The sequence below is a fragment of the Melopsittacus undulatus genome, chromosome Z (genome assembly GCF_012275295.1).
Source record: "Melopsittacus undulatus isolate bMelUnd1 chromosome Z, bMelUnd1.mat.Z, whole genome shotgun sequence".
In the NCBI taxonomy this organism is placed as follows: Eukaryota; Metazoa; Chordata; class Aves; order Psittaciformes; family Psittaculidae; genus Melopsittacus; species Melopsittacus undulatus.
The window spans coordinates 44,735,848-44,758,692 of NC_047557.1; the positions used below are offsets into that span (position 1 = coordinate 44,735,848).

At 38.8% G+C, this 22,845-nt stretch overlaps 1 protein-coding gene across 1 annotated transcript; it reads right to left on the minus strand.

Annotated features, from left to right (window-relative positions):
• Nucleotides 1-7,204: 7,204 nt before the first annotated feature.
• Nucleotides 7,205-11,545, minus strand: LOC101870240 (cryptic protein). Its single transcript, XM_013130566.1, has 6 exons — nt 11,523-11,545; nt 10,914-10,963; nt 10,638-10,811; nt 9,607-9,721; nt 9,393-9,502; nt 7,205-7,329 (listed from the first exon to the last, which is right to left on the minus strand). Exons 1-6 carry the CDS (start codon nt 11,543-11,545, stop codon nt 7,205-7,207), a joined length of 597 nt encoding a protein of 198 aa, XP_012986020.1.
• Between the last annotated feature and the right edge of the window lie 11,300 nt (nt 11,546-22,845).

A 22,845-nucleotide genomic window follows, 5' to 3' on the forward strand; every position in this document is an offset into this window, starting at 1 on the left:
TCTTGTCAGTAATGTGATGTTCAGCAAGTCATTCATTAGTGCTGTATTCAGTCTTACACTTGTATCTGACTGCAAAGTTAAAAGTGATACTAACTTCTAATGATGCCATCTCCTGGTGAGTGGCGCCTGTAGTGGTGGTGTGATCTAGGAGCAGTACAGAGAAGATGGAAAATAAACAGCAAAACCAACAGGGTTAATAAAACATGACTAAAGAAGGAGTGTAAGCACACTAAAGGTTTTGCCTTGGAGTATGGAGCCAGACTCGAGTGTGACATATACTTTATTAACTGCCAGAAAATAATCCATCAGTTTTTGTCAGTTGCTGAGGGCAGTTCTTTCTTCTGGCACAACAATGCCTGGCACAGCAAAATCTCAATCTTGGTCAAGGCTTGTAAGCACTCTACTAATAATATTACTGTGTTTTAACACAGTGATGATGCTTGCAATTCACGTTCATGACTTTTAATGTTATTGTTTGCAACAGGTCAGTGCACAGGTTGCTAATAATGTCTCATCTTACTTACTCCATTTCTTTGGGCTTTCTTTCTTCTCTTGTAGCACCTTCAGTGATTGTGGCATTAAAGCGTGCTCCACAATTGCCTTCATTTACTGGGCACATGCGTGCACATACCAGCATGCAAGCAAGACTGCCAGTTCATTGGCTTGATAGACTTTTAATAAGCAGCTTCTCTGCAAAGACTGGATGAACCTGAATTTTTAACATTGGTAATGAATGGTGTCCTTGTCTCCTGCAGAGCAGTATACTGGCTGCACTCAGGCATATCTGTATAACAATTCAAATGGTTCTGTTAGTTCAATGAAGTAATGGGACTGCGTATTTTCCCATGTGCCCATGACAGGGAACTAACTGGTTGTTATTACACTCATAATGAACAGGACTTGCTACACTTTCTGTTGTAGTATATATTTTCATACCCTAAATTATGCCACCTTTTTTTTTTCTGGAACTTCTACAAATTTCAATATCCTTTACAAAGTGAAGATGACAAAATGGCATGTAACATTCCATTGATGGTGTCATTACTGCCAAATACATAATTTTTATGTTTCTCTTTTATCCCCATGGGATGTTGTACACTGTAATGGGAATTCATGAGCAGCCAATTGGCATTTAGTTCTTTCCATTGTCTCTGCATTCCAGGTTGCTGTCTTCTTTTGAAAATAAAACCTGCATTCTTTCTAACTAATTAGGCTATTAGCATTAAAGCAGTGATTATGTAATGGCTCATCTAATTGTGGGGCCCCCTTCACCTTCACCTGCATGTCTCTGCCACATCCCTCTGTCAGTAAAGATGGTCTAGTTGGAAACTAGGCCAAAAAGAGCAGAAAAGAAAATTTTGGATGGTTGAGTGGGCCTGGTTGACAGAATGGCTGTGCCTGATACCAGTACAAAGGAGACACACATCTTTGGGGTCTTGTTATCACTTTAAACTACTTGAGAAAGTTTGCATCTGGAACTTGCATTTGCTATCTAGTTCTGCCTGCACAGATGATTCCCTGATGGAGGTGTTGAATTGGAGATTGACCTATGTATATTTTAGCTCTCATTACCGTCAAACTTTTGCAGGTTTTGTTGTTTGTTTTTGGTTGGGTTTTTTTGCTTTTTTTTTTTTTGTTTTGTTTTGGCTTTTTTTTTTTGTTAGCATTGCTCACAACAGGCATATAACTAAGAAGTGCTCAGAGAAAAGGAGAACACAGCATAGGAATGTACTGAATTTGTTTTAGTTGCATATTATTGCAATGCTGGAGGTACTATACTCCACTGTATTTCTGCATGTCTTTTTTCCCACTGACTTGCTACTCACATATCTATATTGTGAAGAACAGTGGAAGGGAGAAACAGAAGAGTGAACACACTCCTGTATGTCTTGTGTCCTCTGATGACCAATGTCAAAAGCAATAGGATATTTCCAGTTGTGTTATCAATATGCATCATAAATGTTATTTACTAAATTAGCAAACCATCACCAGCAGAGCAGAGAGGAAAACAGAGGTCAGTTAATTTTCACCATGACATGGTCTTCATATCTACCTCCAAAGCTAAATCAATGTTTACTGACACTGTTTTCCAGCTGGGATTTCCTTCTTGTACAAGAAGCTGGTGCTGCATTACACAGGTTTGAGGTAAAGGAACAAAATGTTGCTACTGAAAGAACAAAGCTGTTGTATAAAGCATTGGACTTGACAAATCTGTAATCTTCCTTCTTTTTTTTTTTAAACTTTTTGATTAAACAAACAGTTTTCATAAGAGTTCAGGCACAAAGCCAGGTGGGAAGGATCATTGACACATATTCTTTTTGATCCTGACTCTCTACTTATTCTTTTTAAAGATGTTTATGCAAATATTGTCTGTCCAGCATTGTACCACTTCTGCATCTTTAAAATTTTCATGGTACTCCTTTCCATACTGTTCGGAAAGATGTAACATTGGTCACACAAAAGCAAGAAGCATAACTGTCCCTACCAAACTTTCTAGAATTTGACTAGATAATTTCTGCCAGTACAGGAGACAGAACTCTATGTTTCATTGGTCTATATATGAGATTTCTTTTGGATTAAAACCTTTTGAAATGCTTTATGAGTAGGATGAGTCACATAAAGTTTTCTTTGCAGATACAAGAATCATAAGGAGGAGAAGGTGCAAAAATATGCTGCTGGTAAGAGATGCAGGATATTATGTGCCATACCTATAAAGAAAGTTAATGTTTGGGAATGTTGTGCTGTCTGATGACAGAAAACTGTAGGTATGGGTTGAAAATGTCCTCCATAGTCCCTACAGACCCAGTCTTGTGGCTAGGGGTCTCGTAGGTTATATGTCTATTTCTGCTCACAAGTCTCTGTGCCAAGTGAAAGGTGACCATATATGCCCCAGATAACATCCAAAGCCCAGAGAACAAGATCTCCTGAGGCCATGGATTCAGGAAGTTCAGCAAGGACAGTGTTCCTTCTCTAGCTAGTAGGGCTATAATGCCGATGCCTCTCTGGCTGTTTGTTTTTGAAATTTTACCAGTGCTTCTTTCCTGGTGGAATATTCCCAGCATTTTATCAGTACATTTTTCATACAAATACTATCTGAACTGAAGCCTCACAGGCTGTCTTACAAATTATAGTTTTGTAAAGATGTTGTTTGGCTGCAGCAGATGAAGACAGCTGCTAATGAGAGCTATTGCTGTGCTAGCATGGACCTGAAGACAAATGCAAAGCCCAACATGCATAAGGCATCTGGTTTTATATCAGTGGCATACAGCAGCTTCATGCCCTTAAGAAGAAGTTACCCTCACAGCAGCAGCAGCCAAGTGCAAAGTCAGTCAGCCAAATGTGGAGGGAATTGCATGTTTTAATGTCTTGTCTGACCAAGAATGTTCTTTGCAATCACAAGGAGGGCTCATGATGCTTAGGTAATTTTGCATAGCACAAGGATACAGCTGCTTCGTTGTTAAAACTCCCATGCTTATACATGACTCTCATGTAAAAAGATGAGACAGGCAGTGAATTAAAGGTGATGATTGCAGGGTGACTAGATAAGCCTCCACAAGACATACACCTACTTGCAATTCACATGGTTGCTCCGTACATGAGCTAGTCTGCTGTACTGTCTCATCCTTACAATAAAGGAAGCCGAATATATAACAAAGTTGTTATATATTTGCTTAGGCACACAGAACTGGTGGGTATAATGATCCAGACACGCAGCCTGCTGACATCACTAGGATCAATGAAGGACACAATGAAATGTGTGTGGGTAGACCTTAGCAATATTAAATATGCCAGTTAAAAAACAAAGCTCAGGATAAAAAAGTGTGGGAAATTACTTCTGTTACTGTTTTGGCTGGGTGAAAAAAAAGGCTTTTTTTAGTAGGTGAGGGAAGGCTATTGGCATCTATGGGCACCATTAACACTTCTCAGGAATAACAAAAATTCATCTCTCCTTGCTAGGAATAAAGCCACCTTGAGAGACAGCCATCAGATACTCAAAGTGCCAAATGAGTGATACTTTCTCAGCCACTGGTGCCTGCAAGTTAGTTTTCCAAATTTGTATGAGGAAACCTTGGTGCGCTACATGGCCTTTATGCAAAATCAATAGCTTCCTTCAAATGAGCACCATGTTCAAGGCAGCATCCCTCTGTGGACCTGTGCCAGGCTGTGGAACTCCAGCACTAGGGGCCCTTGGTCACAAAAGAGGCCCCACTGCCACACTTCTCCCCCCCCAGTCTGGGGTCCTTATCAGCAACATGCCCCAAAGGAGTGGTGGAGGCTGCAGTGATTGCAGGGGAGAAGCTGTGGAGACCAGTCGAGCTGCACCATTTGTTTTAGTTTTGGAGTCAACTGTGAGGAGCGAAAGATCTAAGGGCTCTGGGACCTGTGAAGCATTTGATAAATATTTCCCTTTGAGGGTTTTCCCCCTGTCCAAACGTGGCTGCATGTAGAGATGGCACATGCATAAACTTGTGGCAACAGATGTCTATTTTGCTGGGACATGCCATGTTTGACAGAGTGGCCCATGAGTTAGCACCAGGCTGGAGAGCAAGCATTGCTGTTTGCTTACAAACAAACCTTACCAAAGTGCCTCTAATTGCAGTGTTAGAAGGTTGGCCAGGCCTACATGGTAGCAGGGAAGGAAAATTATGCTTTCCTTTATCTGTTCTTGCAAACAGCTGGAGACAGATAAAAGTGGAGACAGTTTTAACCTAAGCAAAGACTGTGATTGTATGCTTTCCTTTGTTCCTCAGTGCTTTCTGTTTTCCTCCTCCCTAGTTTTAATTTGTGTATGAGAGCATGCATGGGACAACTTCTGAAAACTTTTACTTTTTTCTCCCTCTTCTTCTTTTCTTTAACTAAAGGAGACACATGTTTCTTCTCAAACTCAACTCCTGTGGCTGCCTCTGCTTCAGAGGTGTGCAAGGACAACAGGGTCTGTGCTCTGTTCTGCCTACTCATGGCAACTTCCAGAGCAGTGACACAACATAGATATCTTTGACAATTAGCTGTCACTGAAGGTATGTTTTGTCATAGTATGATAGATGTAAAACAGTCCTGAAGCTGTAATCTTAAGTTTTTACAGTAACACGGAATGAATAAGATAGAGACAGAAAAGGAGCTGGTATCTTAAAAACAAACAAACAAACTAACCCCTTCTATCACTTCTAAGTACACAGGAGAAAATTTACAAATCCTAGCATTCAGAGTGAGTGATGATTTACACTGACTAATTAGAATCAGCATGCCAAGTTCTCCATGCAATGCTTTGAAATTGTAGAAAAGGTACCTTCCTACTTCTAATTAGATGCTTTGGACTGATGTTTTGGTACAGCAGGAAAATGTTGCTTTGCTAGATCTTTCAATTGCTCTAATTCTTCAAGTCATATATGACTCTATCAGGGTGACTCTTGCAGGCACATAAGCTCATCTACATAAAGAGTTATTCCAGATAAGCTTTATCTGATTAAATCTGCTGTGGATGTTATTGCAACAGAAATAGCTGTTCCATTGTAAAACCTGTATCAGATCACTCTTTCCCTTTGTTAATTGCAATCTTTTATGGCTCTGTATGTTTTCTGTAGGGATAAAAAATAAGTATTACTTCAGATATAGTTTTACTGTACTATATATTTTCCACGTATCTTGCTGCTTTCCTTCAAAAAATAAAGCCTATTTGAAGCACATTACAAGCTGCATTGCCTACAGACTTCTCAGGTATTCTTTAAGGCAAGCCAGGATGTTTTCACAATGGCACTCCTGCAATTTCAACATCTGATAAATAAAGGCATGGCTATTTTCCTCCAGCTGTTCTCTTTGATATTTAATTGTCCTAAGCTAGTACTTCCTTTTCAAAGTCTGGGGAAACACAGGCATATGGGTACAGATGAGTTTGTGGAAAATAATGAGAAAAGGAGCATTTCTGGTCTAGTGAATTTTATGTGAAGAGTAAGAAACCCTACTTTTTCCACTCACATCTAGGATGTGTAAAGGAACAGACTGAATCTTTTGCAATATTTAACATGAATATGCTTTTACACAATGACTCCCTATAAAAGTCTTCTACTGAATAATCATAGATTCAAAGGCAGCCACAATATTATGTCATTTATTGGTGATACATCTTTGTCTGCTTCTTAACTGGATTGAAGTCTTGGTTTGTGGCATGATAGAATAAAAAAATCTTAAGAATCAAATACATTGAACTTTTTAAAGTTGTTCAGGGTTCTATACATCAATAACTTCTTTTAAGCACACAAAATTATAAACATTATTGTTCCTACATGGTAGCTCCACATACAAAGAATGAAGATATATTTTACGCTTCTCTTTGCTTTTTTTTTTTTTTAATTCAACCATATATGTTTTATAAACTTGCATTACAAATGCACTTCCACATTCAATTTTTTCTTTTTTTTTTTATTACACAGCCTAGAAATATATGTGAATGGTATATAAATTGAGTTTCCTCTAGAAAAAGTTTAAAGAGGCTTCTCTTTGTTGTTCCCTTAAAAATAAAAGATCTCATATTTCTAGGATGTGAAATAAAATAAACCCCCAAAAGACAAATAAGTGTCAGCTGTGTGTTCTTAAGAAACATGCTTCCTGCCTAAGACTGCATATGTACAGTTTAGCTATAATAAATAATAAAGTCTGAAAAGCTATAACTTTTAGAGTTCTTCTGTATATTAGGATTTGAAATACATCTACCCTTAAAAACCTCCTTATCTCTTCGAATTTCAGATTGGTCATTCTACCGTGCTCTTTTCTTACTGTTTTGTTACAGAATACGATACAATGACAAAATGGTAGATACAAATTTTCAAGTTTAAATAAAGCCAAACATAAAAGTTCTTCATAAATGAAACCAGCTTTATTTGCTAAAGTTGTTGTACTGTGTACAAAGGAAATTACTATAATTTACAATAGTTAAGGCACAGAACATAGATTTTTTTTTTTTTGCTTCCTCTGGAAGAAAAGTATTTTAGAATTAAAGAATTGTTAGAATCAGACATTATAGTAGTAATAAAAATATAATAATAAATACTTAATATTTATATAATCTGAATTTATAATAATCCAAGCATTTCAGCATTAACTAGTACATCATAATCTTCCCCCAGTATGTAGGTAGAAATCTCTTTTGTAGCTCACAGAAGAAAAAAGTTGCATGACTCATTGTGAGGGTATTTCCCTTTGTCTATTTTCACAACTGCCAAAAGCAGAGCTCCAGGAGGATGGTGAGCAGGCAAGCAAGTGCAAACACTGTTTGCTGTATTCTTAGCCCATTAGAAAACAGGCTGGTAATTTCTTCATTTTCTGATTTCAGTTCTAAAAAAAAAAAAAATCTATATATATGTATACATATCAAGGTAATAAAATGGTTAATGATCAAACTAGGTAAATTTTAAAACATGAGGATTTTCAACATACTTTGAAAGTCCTCTGACATCTCACAGGTACTTAAGTTAAAGGTATCAGCTGTTAAAGCCAATCAAAGAGGCTATTCTCAAGGGAGAGATGTGAATAGATGTCCCATCAATGATCGTTTGAGGAGCAACTGATAGCACTTATCAGCTCTTGGAGGCATTAATCTGGGAATAATCAAAAGTAAATACCAAGCAAAAGCAGGAGCAAGATCTTCACAAAAAGTATGTGCTCAAGTCTGCATGCAGCCTTTTAACCCTTCCTTTAACAAGAGGAGCAAGATTTATTAGCACAAGCAGAAAGCCACATCTACATGCACGTGAAAGCCACTGAGATCCTGATCAGAGTATGAACAGAAAACTCTTCACTGCCACCTTTATTGCCTACGTTAAATTGCCATAAGGGGTAGTAAGAAGTAAAGTGCTTTTACTAGTATGGCAAGGCCTGTTAGGTCTTTTTGCTCTATAGTGGGAAAATATAGGGCTGATTCAAAGGTAAAGGGGTGAGGAGCCTGAGCATTTAACTCTTCTGAAGAGTTTAACGAGGAAGTTGCGTGCCACACGTAATTAGTCAATACAGAATACTTCAAGGAAAAGGTGGTTTTGACTGTGGCTTTTTGTCGTGGTTTTGTTTGTTTGGCTTGTTTTGCTTTGGTGTAGTTTTTTGTCTGTTGTTGCAAAGACAGAAATGTCACCTTTGCATTTCACTTTAAATCTGTGGGCTTATCACACACTAGGACATATCCAGGGGACATAAGATGCTTAAGTTTTGAAATTTATATTTACTTCTGAGTTGATGGAATAACTCGGGAGTTATAACTTGAACAAAATTCTACTCCGACAGTAATCTGGTCAGGAAAAAAGAAGAGGATAGTTCCTTCTGGTGGAAGTTAATCTTGAAGCTATTTAGGTCTGTTCCTGCTAACTAGTGAAGTTGGCAGAACTGAAGGAAAGTATATTACAAGGTGGGATTGAGACATCACAGATGGTCCAGTAAAGGCCAGGTTGGATGGGGCTTTAAGCAACCTGGTCTAGTGGAAAGAACTGCCCACATCAGGGGGGGTTGGAACTAGATGGTCTTTAAGTTACCTTCCAACCCAAAACCTTTCTATGAAGAGCGAGAATATTTTGCACTAACTTTACCACTGAAGAGAAAAATAAATCTATTAGTTGTCATCTCAAAGTATTGAACATAATCTAGATCTCAGTAGCCTGTTCTCAATGGAAAAGTACCTGCAAAACAGTATTTAAGTTACTATGTTAGCTGACACTGTGTTTCCAAAAATACTCGTACTTTTATAAAGGAATTTTCACAAGCTGATGTATAAAGACTCAAAGTAATATGATGCTTTTGAGGAGACTGGGTATTACTGTTTTACGTTGATAAGGACTATGGCTACACATTTTCTGTGAAGTGTGCTCAGTCTTAGAACTCTATATAAGATTTTGAAGATTAAGACACAGATCTTTATTCAAGCTCAGGCTAGTTTTCTGACATTTATGTGTTAAATAGCTTATGCAAGCACATGCAAATTTCAGTACTTGTTTCTCTAGTGTGACAGTTTTTTACTACCACACCAGCTTTACACTGTTCTTACTCTTTTCTGTTTCATCTAAGAAACTTTTTTTGTGTGTTAAGATGTAATTTAATTGCACAAATTGTCCTGGTTTAGTGGGAAGTCATAGACATTTTTAGGTTTTGCAGAACAGAGAGTTTTCATCTCTGTAATTTTCATTTAAAACTGGGGGAGTTTCCTACTGCACAGTTATAAAGATCTTGAAGTGTTTTCTGCTATTCTCTATACAGGCAAAAGCGGTATAATTTACTGTCTTACTGATGGATTCTCTGAAGCAAAGCAGACCACTGCTGAAATCTAAGTAGAGCACATACAGCGTTCTCTGATTAACCCACCTTTCCAGATCTGCTACCCACAGGATAAAAATGGTTGGTTTAATGTTGTTCCTTACCACAGTTATTGTGCATTATTTCTGAGAGACAGTTCAGAGTACCATATCCACACCGACACAGCCAACAGCCTTTCAGCACCCAGGCGCCGTGGGCAATGCTGCCACAGTTGCTGTCAAGAACAAGGGAGACATTTGGTATATCCCTGATCCCACCACAGAAAATAGCCATTCAGAACAGCTCTCTCACTCTTTCTAGTTTTGGTCTGTTTTTTACCTTTGCCGCTCATCGTGTTCACAGTATCTGCCAGTGAAATGCTTAAGGCAGGCACAGAAAGCCCCTAGGATACAGGTCCCTCCGTTTTGGCAGCAATGTCTATTCAGTTTTTTACCTGCAAGACAAAATTACAGAGCCTACCAAGCATCCTGGGGATTCTGAACCTCCCCTTTTCCTCACTTGGTCTCTTCTCAGTTCTCTCCAGCTGCCAAAGGATCTTAAGGATATGTAGTTTTATTGTCTTTAGAGACAATAAAATTATCTGCCTGTTAGGAGTGTTTGTTCAGTTAAACCCAGTTTGTTTAGTTAAAGATTAGAAGCAAACTACTAGGGATTACAGGATGGTCAAGAAGCAATGCCTGGCAAGTCCTGTAGCAGCAGCAACATATATTCAAGTGAAATATTTCACTTTGACAGAGGCAGGTTTCAGTTACTCTAACAAATGGGCCATTGTCACCGAGAAGTGGTGCTTATGTTTTAAGAAAAGAAGCTTTGTTATTGCAAGAGTTGTTCAGTTTTGAGAGAGGAAAGCTTCCTCATGCCGTTCTCAGAGTTCTGGACTTGAGTACCAAGCTAAAACCTTATATATGTGGAAGGAAACCTAAGTCTGTTCTTGTTTCTTTTAGTACTGTTGCTTTCTGACAGCTCAACTTATTTATTTATTTATTTATTTATTTATTTATTTATTTATTTATTATTTTAATCAAATTCTTATTGGTCATGGAATATAGTGTATTTTTAAAAATGGACATAATTTTACAGACGCCTTTGTGAATTAAAGTGACCAACCCCTTCCTAATACCTAATATTTTTTCTTCTTTTCCATTACCACATTTTCTACGTAAGAGATCTCAGAGTTGTACCTAAAATTGTTATCACCATTTTCTAAGAGGCTACAGGAATGATTCAAATGAGCAGCCGCAGAAAACCAAAAGGCTGGAATCTTCCCGGGCAACAGTCAAAGCATTACTGCTATACAATATTTTAATAAGCCACTCTATGGCGTTGTTTAAAGAAATAATGTTACTCACTCTCTGTAATCCCAGTAAAAGGTACCACTGCCTGGGAATTCTGTTCCTTTCTGCTCTCATAACTCTGATTCATGTCACTGAAAGCGTTTATAGTAGTTCCTTCGTTCTTGGGCTGCTGCTTTTGTGCTGTGGCATTGAGAATTTTCACATCTTCAAGTTCTTCTTTTTCACGGCCTTGAAAAGAAGTACAAGATATGGAAGAGTAGCTTGTAAGGAAGCAATGTATGCTGTAAATGTACACAGGGAGGGGTGGCGAAAACACTAAGTTTTCCTTACCTTTTCCTAAATGCACAGCCTGCCAGACCAGAGTCACAGTGAAAAGAATTCTACAAAAAAAAAAAAAAAAAAGGTTGAAATAAATTTGTGCTAATAGGGCACAAACACCAAAACGAAGCTTGGGTGAGCGGGGGGGTAGAAGATTTTTCAAAGCTTTATCAACCATTGATAATATAGACTCTACAAATTTTATGCCAGCAGTAATTCGGCAATTCAAGTTAACATGTTAAAAATACCTAAACTTGAAAAGGGGGGAAGGGGGGGAGGGAGTTGGTGTTGTGTGAGAGAGAGGGGAGACAGATGGACGGAGAACAGGGACATACAGCTCAATCTTGCTTCCAGAAAGCTACAGATTCCATACATTTGCTGATTGACAACCAGTCAAAAATGTTTCTTTATGTACATTTCTTTACCACAACACGGTTGCTGCCAGCAGTTACAAAAAAGCAGCAAAGGCAAAAGGAAAACATTAGCTTTCAATTCACCCGCAGTTCCAGGTACATTTGCTCCTTTCAGCTTCCTACCCTGATCATCAGCCAAAAAAGAGCACTGCTAGAAGGAAAAACATCCTTGGCTAGAGAAGGTCCCTGGCAGCTCAGGCAGCCTTACCTAACATAATTACCCCAGTACATTTTTCTTCAGCCTGAAACACCCGTTAAGATCCTCCAGGAAAGCTTGAGCAGAAGGAAGAGGTCCAAAGCCCCTCAGTGAAGGCTGTTGCATGCAGCAGTCCTCACACCATGCACGGCAACGAGAGAAGGAGCGTGAATGAATTTTTTCTCTTTCTTTCCAGTTTACAACAACGCCGAAGAGGCATAGTTTCCAGTTGCACCGCTTGCTGAGCCCTCACTGGCCGACAAGGACCATCTTTTCGACCTGGGACTCCCTGGGCAGCTCCCGATTTACATGCATAGCTAAAGGGTGGAGCAAAGTGGGGGGTCCTACTGCTGGGGAGACACTTAAGAGCCCATGACAACAAAAAAAAAAGCACAAGCCAGGAAGATTTTAACTCCAGTTTATTTCTTAACATAAAAAAAACAACTTCTTATCATCACTTACAGGGAGGGAAAGGAAATATTGCTCTGCAGAACTGCAAAAGGTATATAATAAACTGCAGCAGGTATATAACAAAGGTTAAACCCCTTCAACTCTACTTGTATGCTTTGTTTTTGCTAAGGTTTTCCACAGGAATCTCCATGAAGTTGTCCCACTTTGCAGGACTGATACTCCTTAGAGCCTGCATTAGAGATTTCTACCAAAAGAGTTACAGAAAGCAGCACAAGATTGTTGTCTCTCAAGAGCTGTTAATAGTCTTGAAATTCCTTTTGAGACTTATTTACTATTATTAAGATTAGACCCATTAGTGAAGTATTCCTAGCCTGAGCCTATGCAATATCAGCAGATAGCTAGATTTTATTTACCACGTATGCTGAAATGGCCTAGAGCCACTCACAGCTTTACTTTGGCTCAGCAGCATCAACAAAAATTGGTAAAAAAGGATCTCTGGGCAGTTTTTTTTCAAATGACTCTACCTGTACCTTAGGGTGCGCATCGCCTCTACCTAAGCTGCAGCAGAAAGCTGCAGCAATACAGCTTTGTTTTGTTTTTTGTTTTTTTTGGGTGGGGGAAGCATGTGGAAGAGTCATGCTTTCACTATGCTAGTGCAAATCAAGCTAGTACAAGTTGCACCTTGGCTAGATATACGATCACATCAGACATATGGGTCATATTTTCACTAAAGAAATGGGTCTACTTGCTAAAGATATTGTCATCTCCTGTTGTTTGTAACTATCTGTGCCTGGCCGTTGTCAGCTTTGTCCCATCTAAACTAACGGTTTGGAATCTATGATCACCTGTTATCCAGTCTGGTACAAAAACTAGCTTAATTTACAAAGTACTGTCCAAATTAATTCAACCTGCTTGACACTGAGGCAGATGGAAAGTGTTCTGAGGACATGCTTTTTCATGTCTCATGTGGACATTGATCTCCAACAAGAGCATAGAAGTGTATGGCTGGAGATTTGAAATGGCTCTTTCTGTTGCAGGTAATGTTTGCAGGGAGTGCTCTGCTGGACTACATCAATCCTAGTGGATAAGGCATTCCCCGTGCTGGTACAGCTATTGACTCCAATTGATCAACCTATCTCAAATGTTTTCTTGTAGATGTAGACTAACTCCTTTAGCTTCATGATAATTTGTTTCATGGCATGTTTTATGTCTGTTACTAATTTAAACTGATTTAGATTAAGTTGTTCTTGTTCCAGAAGTGTACTGAAGAACCTTGTTTCTGGAATTGAGAGTCTGTCATCTATGTTTGCATGAAAGTCAGCTAAATTAACACTAGAAGAACGTATATGCTAATACTTGTAAATAAGATGTTTAGTAGAAAGAATGTTACAATAAAAATCACATGTTAACCCAGGAAGAGATTTTGTTTTTCATATTTTAAAAAACAAAGATTTTGAAGAGGCAGACTGCATTCTGCTATGTGCTTCTACTGCTGTGATTTACAAGAACTTCTAAGCTAAGGTTTAGGTAGTTGCTTAAAACCTATCATATGTGTTCAGTACTGTTGTGACAATAGAAGATGTTCTGAAGTAGAATTGTGAGATATTTCACACAAAATGAAAGAGATGTCATTTTTGCATGTATTTACAGAACATGTATGTTTGTTTAATCAACATATGAAAATGTTTACTTGTAGAACATACAATTCTAACTGCTCTTGTTTTCAGTAGCTGCATAATAGGGTTAGTATTTTGAATTTAAAAAGAACAGCTGTAGTTACATTTGTTTGCTGTTTTTTTTTTGCTATTAAATTAGGAAAAAAATTTCTATTTGACTTGAAGTTACAACGTTCAGATGCTGAAATGCTGCATCATTTAGCATCTTGTCTGTTGGTTTCCCCCCTTCTACAGATTGAAGGCAGAAAAAAATAGACAGAAAAGTTTATACAAGAATATCATAATTACTCTGGTTTTTACTAAATACAGTGTCAGTATAGTTCTTCTGATGAACCTTCCTCAGTATCAAATTCCCAGCCCTACACTGGAGCTAACTTTCAAAATTGGAATGCTGGTAAAGAAATACTGATCAATTTTCACACCCTATGCCATTTGTTTAAGATCAGAAGTCATCCCTGTAGCTGCAAGAGCTAACAATCTGGGAAACTGTAAAGCAGTTAGTAAACATTTCTCACTGTGATACCTTATTTCTTCCTTCCTTCTCCCTATAGCCTCACCAGCAAGGCACACATAGAAATGGGGAAAACATAAATTGCTCAGATGCCATGGTTGCCTGACTGCCCTATAGAAGGGAGATTGGTGTGACACTGTGGAAAAGCTCTGCTGTTTGTTGTTGACAGAAGCTGCCAGAGAGTGATTGCTTCTGCCTAGGGATTTGCAACGAGCTGCAGTAGAGGTAGAACTTCCTTTATCAGCTTCAAGTAAGATAAGAGTGGAGCCAACCAAGGAGCTGGTCCTGAGCATTTCAGTCAAACCCTTTGTACACAGAAGATGGTTAACCATTAGTTAAGGGCCTTCACTGCTGGTAGTTCTGACAGCAGGTCAAGGAGCCTGTATGGATAAGGGTGGCAGGAAAATGTTGTGTTACTTTATTAGTCCACATAACTCCTCTTGTGCTTATCCAGGGCACTGTAAGTTTGTAGTCTACATCTTATGGCACCTTTTCCCAACATGCAAGTTGACCGCTACATTGAAAGGTGAAGTGTGGATAATATCAGCTGTTTTGTGAATATTAGTGTTTCATATCAACTGTATTCTTGTGTAGATACTCAGTATTTCTAAAAGATTCAGAATCAACGGGTGCCTAAGGACTGGAGGTAGCAATGGAAAAAAAAAGAAACAACCAAAAAACAATGATGAGGAAAATGTGGGTGTCACTGGCTTCCTGGGGGCTGTGTTGAAAAACCTGAGCAGGGGTTATTCAGTGATGGCCAGTGACTAGGAAGCTTTAGGTTCCCAAATTACAGTTTAGGGTAGGGCCAGATCTTTAATCAGATTTAACAAAGTTAAATCAGTTATACAGAATATTATGGAAAACAGTGGAAAGCAATCACACCACCACTACCACCCCAAGACATTTATTGAAGCAATAGAGATTTTAGTGAAGCAAAACTGTCAGGCGTGGTGACTTACTGTCCTCTGAGGACAGGGCAGAACCCAGGCATTCTAGGCTGGGAGCTCTCAGTGTGTTTAACAAAATTAACGGTAAGGATCATGGAAGGACAGAGCTAATACTAGCCATCCTGAGATTTTTATTTTTATTTATTGATTTTTGTTGGCTACAACTGCTACTAGGGCTTCTGACAGCTACCCAGGCACTTTTGCTGTCTATGGCCTATGTAAAATTTAAATCAGACAGTGATTTTCATGGTGTCACATGAACTTCACTACAGGTGCTGGTCAGACCAACTTTTATTACTGTCAGGAGTTTCCTGTATGATTGTGCAGCAGTTGCTTTTGTTGCCTTTTCATCTAAGTGTATGTATGAAGGGGAGATCACACACAGGCACAAAAGCTTGCACTATGTCAAATGAGCAGTATAAATGGCCTGAGCAGCTTCTTTTTTTTTTTTTTATTCCAGGTTAAGTGTGGTTTAAATTCATTTATTTGGAATCTGCCACTAATTGACTCAAGGAAGTTAAGAAGCAGGAAAATAAGATAATCCATACAGAAGCTGGCTCAAGTTTAACTAATGGCACAGGTCCATGATCAACTTAAGAAGGATACATGGCTGTTGCTGTTAAAAGGATGAGTCCCCCTCTGTCTTACACCATGTGCTATTTGTTCATATTGCCACCCTTACACTGCCATTATTGTTTGTGCAGCCATGAGTAAGCTGGAGCAGGGAATTCATCTGAATGAAAACTCATCTCGCAAAAAATCCCCATTAGTTTTCATCTGGATCAGTTCCCTGGTCTGGTTCATAAGCACTAGTGTTGGCAGAAGTAGGAAACAGGGATAAGAAGCCATGGCCATTTGATAGGCAGCCCCTTTCTGCTGCAGAGCTGATTTATACCAGATTAAATTGACTGTGGAATTTATAAATAGGATTCAGTTCATAAATTTAAACTGGAGTTCCCTTCCCTAGGAAATAAACCACTGCCAATATATCCACATGATAATGATACCACCTTCTATGTTCTCATCCTGTTAGCACTGACTAATACAGAGGAGTAGAGCAGTCATCCCACATCTCGCTGACAGAATATGAATAGTATAGTATAGTTTAGTATAAACAAGATGGGAGTGATATTACCAAATGAAAGGAAACAGTTACAGCAGTGGATTGAAGAGGGAACCTTATGCAGATGTTGTATGAAAATATAATGCTTTGTCACAGATTGACCTCAATTTATGGAATAAAACCAGCCCCATAACAGAGCATCCTGTAGGTTTTCCTTTTACTGAGTCTACTGGTTAGTCATTACACATGATGAAAAAAAATCAGTACAGTAATGAAGGGGTTTTGTAATGAAAATTAATGTAGCTTATGTCTTTTCTGTACTGAAAAAAAAAAATAAAATTAAATCTGTCAGTGCACAAGAGAAGTGATAAGGAGATCCTGGTTATCTTCCTGTGAAGAAAAGGTTCTTTGGCAAATGAATCGACATGAACTCCAAGAGACTGCAAGACTGAGATTATTTTTTTTAATTCTTTCTCAAATAAAGAATTTTTAGTATTTTATTGAACAAAAAGAAGTACTGAGGAAAAAGAAGTTTTGCATAATTACTTATTTTGACGTTTGAGAAGATGATGCTTTTAAGCATCCCAGCATCTGCAGAGTACCAGAAAGCATTTCTGTAGAGTTGGTAGTGTTGAGCTTCACCACATTTTTGGCTGAACACACTTCTCCTTCACATGTTATCAGGTATGTGTCTCTATCTTGTCTATCATTCAGGAAGTTCTGTCAACATGTCAGGTTCAAGCATGGGCTCTTTTTGGGTGCATAAACCTCACCAAGTCTTGTGCTGTCTTAGAAAGTGGCCATTTTGGGACACTGTATTAATGCAGTCATGCACTCAAGCTATATCTCTTTTGCAAAATTACCTTAGACAACTATCTGAAAATCTATTTTTTCCATATGCAAAATGCAATTGCTTAAGTTTAATGGCATTTTTTGACCTCCCTCAGCAGTATTGTTTGATGCTGTCAGCTGAAACTAGAGTGGAATTTTCACCCAGTCAGATGATCCACCCTAATAGCGAAGGCAGGAGCATTTCAAAGGTTGACTAGCTGTCAGGTGTTTCCTTGCTGTTTTCCTTTGGAAATATTGCAGTGTGGCTTAGCCTGTTGTTAACAGTGGTATGGTAGAATATGACTCCAGAAAGCATTCTGGATTTATGTGGCATGTCACAAACTAGGAATTTCATAGCAGCCCTGAAGGAGTCCTAGATGAAGTGGTGATCCCACAATTTAATTCAGGGTTGGGGATGCATATCCCATGTTGCTGTGAATGGGAATTCACAGATCTTGCCTTTGACCTTCAAACTAGCCAGAGATGTTGGCATTTCTTTAATATGAAACTACATGTTAAATCTGAGCCAATGACTAATTCCTGAGTCAAGCAGATGATCGGATTTGAACTGGCTTTAGTGGCGTTAGATCTTTTACGGAGCTGCGTTCATTTGTTAAACTGGAATAAACCCACCTACTTTTTTTCTGGGCTACTTTTGTGGCTTATGAATTGAAGCGTCTCAGCAAGAGGTACAGTGAACACTGGAGTTGACATGTAGAGGGGTGAGGGAGTGCATGGCTGACAGCCTGTCATTGAAGGAAGGATGTATGCAGGACAACTTTTTACAGGTTATGAGCTATTAGACCACACTAAACTATGGCGTCTTACTTCTTCCTTCTTTTTACCTCCTTTCTTTGAATTCACTGTTTTAAATACAAAGTAGAAAGCAGCTTGTATATATATACAAAAATCACATTGCAAAACTGGGTATTAGTGGTGAGATATGTGTAAGGAACAGGTTTGATACCTGAGTTACTCTTGTAGGGACCAGGAATGACAGGCAAAAATGAGACATCCAGTTGTGTTTTTTTTTAATCTATGATAATAGCAGTTAAATGTTAGTATCAATTAAAATAGAAACAAAACTCTATATAATAATTTATAGTGTTGTCAGCAGTCCAGGCCTTTTGTCTTCACTCTCTTGCTCCACTTGAGGGCTCCTGTCTACTGTGACAGCCCTAGATTCCAAGTTAGCACTGACCCAACAATTCAAAATGGACTGCATGTACCACTGTTTGCAGATGGCTTGTGTTCCAGATTGCTTTACTGCAAGGAGTGTGTTGAACCTCTTCCATTACAATGGCTTCATTTCTGCTCCCTACTAACTGGGGAGCTGCATGAATTGAACTAGAGCTGTATAGGTTGTTGTCTCTAAAGCACACCTGTGCACCAATCAGAGCTGGCACATATGAAATGATGCTTGGAGAAAAGCTGTGTATGTCAACAGAGGCTAAATTTTGCTACCTTCTTCTAGGCTCTTAGAAGGGATTGCCATAATAATAGGCAATTTTGAAAATTTCTAGCATATGAGTATGAGGGAAGAACTATACACCACTTCTGAGATTACAAATATCCCACAATAAGAAACAAATTAGAAAGTGACTGAAATCTGGAATATAAGGGCTATTTTAAGCAGTTGGTTTGCACACGAGGCTGCAGAAGGAAAGGAGCCATCTTTCTATCAGCTGTGGTTGACTCCAGTATGCTGCAGGGCTCTGTGCTGACAGTGGAAAGATAGCAAAAGCAACAGTGGGATTTGTACAGGTAGAACCTTGCTCTTAGGGATAAAGCATGTCTCAACATACACTTGACTTGGGGATTGGACTTCTGACAACACTTTCCCCTTTTGGTTTGGGAGGAGTGATTACAGACTTAAGCAAAAGTGACTGGTGTAGTTCCATAGTCTGCTACTAAATGTCTTCAGATAGTAAAACTTTCTCTTTTATTTAAGCATGTCTATATGGTGAGAAGAAACAGTTGTGAGGGACATAACTAATTATGACAAACTCTGATAGATGGCATTTGTTTATTGGAACTTGAGAGATATATTGTGAAAACCCCAGTTTTCTGGTTACTCTGCAAGTTAGGAATGATACGGCACTGGCGTAACGCTGACATGGTAGGACAATCACTCTGTCACAGAAACCAGTGGTTATGGCATGAATGTTGCTGGTTACCTTCCCTGAAGACAGGAGGATAATAATAGTCTAAATCACCTAATATGGGCATATTGTGAGCAGTTATATTAAAAGTGTGACAGCTCTAACATCAAAAGTTCTGAGAAGGAATTTCTGGAAGCCAGGAATGGTAAATTAATAGAAGATTTTTCTGGAACACAAAGTTTTACTTTATAATGAGGACTATGAAGGGCACAAGACAGGATGCCAGCTGCAGTTTCACACTGTGATATACATGTGTATATTTGCGCAAATGCACCTTTTTTCTTTTTTTTTTTTTTTGGCAGAAAAACTTATTTTTCATGAGCCTCCTGCTTTGCTTCCCCTCCCATGGGCTTCTGTCTCCTTACTTGTGCTGCCCAAGACATTCAGGTCATCAGCAGAGAAAAGATTTAAGTTTCCAATTATTTCATTTGAATTTAGTCCTTTTACAGATCAAACAATAACAGCAGTTTTGCAAAAAAGTTGAATTGATATAATTGTATTTAAATGAAACCTTCACCTGTGTGTTCATCTCTTCTGAATATGGCTCACCTGAATGGCTGAAGAAGAAAACTAAACTTCTGTAATTACAATGATTTTTCAGTAGTGTTTGCTTGCAGCCAGGTTTAGGGGTAAAGAGAGATTGAACCAGTTTAATAGATTACCACTATGTTCTCAGTCCCCAGCGGACATAAAGACCTGAAATGAGAACATGGTGTGTGAGCATTTGGTTAACACAGTTTTGTTTGGCTAAAGATGAAAAAGAAATAGTTGTGGAATTCTCATGAGCAGTAAACTTCATCCCAGGCAGTGATGGCAGAGAAAATATCTGTAAATTTGGTATGACTTTACAGTTTGGGATGAGTATGTATTTAACATTTATAGTGAAATTTGGCCTAGCTTAATTCATTTCAACTGATGCTTAGTGGATGCTCTGGGAACATTTATAAACTTCCTCTTTAAGTGAAAATCTACCATTTTCTCTGCTAAATCTTCCTGGTTTTACAGGGCAAAGCTTTTCCAGGGGCTGATGACAGTTTATCATTGGGAAAACTACCCTTCATTTCCACACATAAAACTTGACAAAATACTGTCTTCTTTTAGTAAAGTGTTCTGATATTTCTCTAGTGGTTTAAAATGTGGTTCACAGTCCTTCCCCTAAGTACATGTGTATTGTAATAGGTTAGATCTATTCAACAAAATAGACTCTCTTCACAAGAACTAAACCAGAAACATTTGTGAAAGAGAAACACAATTCCTGACCTATGTGAAGGAACCATGTCATCATGATACACCTTTGGATGTATGGAAATGTTGCATTATCTGAGGATAGCGCATGTGCAGCTGCAGCTAATGTCCTTTAAAGCACCTGTGCCCGCTGATCTCACTGTGATAAATCTGCATCCATACATCTTATGTGCTTCTATCAAAATTATGGCTGCCACCTATAAAGTGCTGCAAAACATCTGGCAAATTAATTTGCAATTAGATGTAGAGCTAGGTTAATGAATATTTAGTCTAGCACTGCTTTCTGGGACATATTTTAACACCCATGTAGCAATCTGATCCAACTAGGTCCATCTAGTCCATCTAGGTGTACCTGACCTTGAGTGACTTCATCATGATAATTTTTGTGTCTTCAAATGATTTTACTCTGAGAAGATTTTCTCCAGGTAGCTTGTGTTTCTCTCAAAAAACAAGTAAGTGCATACATATCTGCTCAGATCAAGCCACACTGCTGTTAAACCTGTAGGCACTGGCTGAAGTTCAGTAGCCCTTCTTTAACCCTTTGTGGGCATCGGAGGCTTGTCTTTGTCTTACTGCACACACGAAGCATGAAACTGAGCTTGTTTTCCTCCTCTTGTGCAAAGGAGGAAAATAACTATGTTGGGGATCATTTTGCTTTTTTACCCCTTCCTACACTGAGTGGCAGGAATTTACCATGGTGGCTGAAGGCTGATCAGGGTGTCCTAAGGATAATCTCACCAAACGATACAGTTTGCATTTTAAGTTTCTGCAGGACAATATCACTGCTCAATTTGGTGACTGTCAGCCACGGCCTAGTCATTATCGAGGACTCTGTTGGGGTAGGTGCAACCAAATATTGACATGTGAGAAAGTATCTGCTCCATAAAGCTTATAGATCACTAGGTACTTAGCATAACTCCCAGTTTCATGGTTTTAAGATAGCAAAGGAGAAAAAGGGGAAATGAATAGCTACTTTTCAAACCACTCATCTACAAACACTTCTACTGCTTGATAAGCTTCATCTTTAGTCTGGTTGTTTTTCTTTCTCTAGCATTAAATCTCTGTATTCTTTCTCTCCAACTTTTCTCCAGCTTCCTAGTGCTAATGCTTTAATGTAGCAGTGTACCCCTTATCCTGGTTAACCTCTACTGAATGTTTTCCATTTCTGCCTTTTTCACAGGCTTGTGCACAGGAAGGTACTGTGCATGCCTGTGCTTGCTGCTCTGTAGGCTGCGCATGAGAGAACAGCTGGGTAGGGACTCACAGCAGTTCTCAGTGTAGAGAGTTACTCTGCAACTTCGCAGTCTAACTCTTCAGTAGTAGCCAACAGTTTTGCAACATTAGGAGGTTTGGGGAAACATCGATATCCTTCTGCAGATCAAAGGGCCAGAACTACATCTCATTTTATATTAAACAGTCCTTTCAATGAGCCATGCCACACCTGTTCCTTCACATCCACTCTGTTGCTTTCCTGCCAACAGGAGGCTTCTGTATATATTTACATTAACAAGACAGAATACCAAGCATACTCAAAAAATATTTGAAGAGATTTTGTATTAGAGGGCTCTCCTCAAAGGTTTTTCCTCTGCTTTACAGACTTTGTATGCCTGCTTTCTACTTCAAGTGTGAAAAGACCTTTGTGAGTAGCTTGCCATCTCAGAAAGACTGTCTGCAAAATTTTATCGCTAAGTTGTCTGATGAAGATACTATGCTTAAAAAAACCTGAAACCAAACCACAGGCATTACTTTAGTAATGCATAGAAAGAAAACAGAAATAATGAATTCTCCAAAAAGGGGGTATTCATTACCTGAGAAACCAAGGTGACAAAATCTGTAGGCTGTATGCAGCACTGTTACATACACTAGATAGGGTTAGTTTGGCTATTTTAGATGGAGTGGTGTTCAGACCACACAGGGCAATGCTAGCATGCATGGCAATAATGCTGCAGGCTTGTTTTTACCACAGTATTCCACTGCACTTCAGTGCAGTTCTGAGAAGCTAGATTTGCTGGTGTAATGCAGTTGTGGCACAATGGGGACTGAATGTGAGCTTTACATTGCCTGTAAAGGAGTGATCAGCCTGAGCATGAAATGGTTCTATCTTAGAGGTCAATGAAGCTGTGAGCTACAATCTCCTGGCTTCTACTCCAGATTAGCTTTTGTCTCATAGTGACCTACCTGTTGATTTATACTAAAAAAAAAAAAACAAACAAAAAAACTGGAGGCACATGCATTAAAGATTTTGCAGCAGAGCTTATTTTTCAGCCTGATCACTTTCTTTCATATAGTTTACAGCAGAGCCTCCTAAACACTTCAGTAGCATGTCTGAGATGACGGTATAGCCTGCTCTTGAGACTGGAGGAAGAAGAGGAAATGGGAGTAAGTTGTTATTGCTCCTGAAAGGGGAATTGGGTCTCTAGTAGGGAGGAATGGACAGAAAAATCACAACCACATTGAAGAATGGTCTGTTGTCAAAAATTCAAATA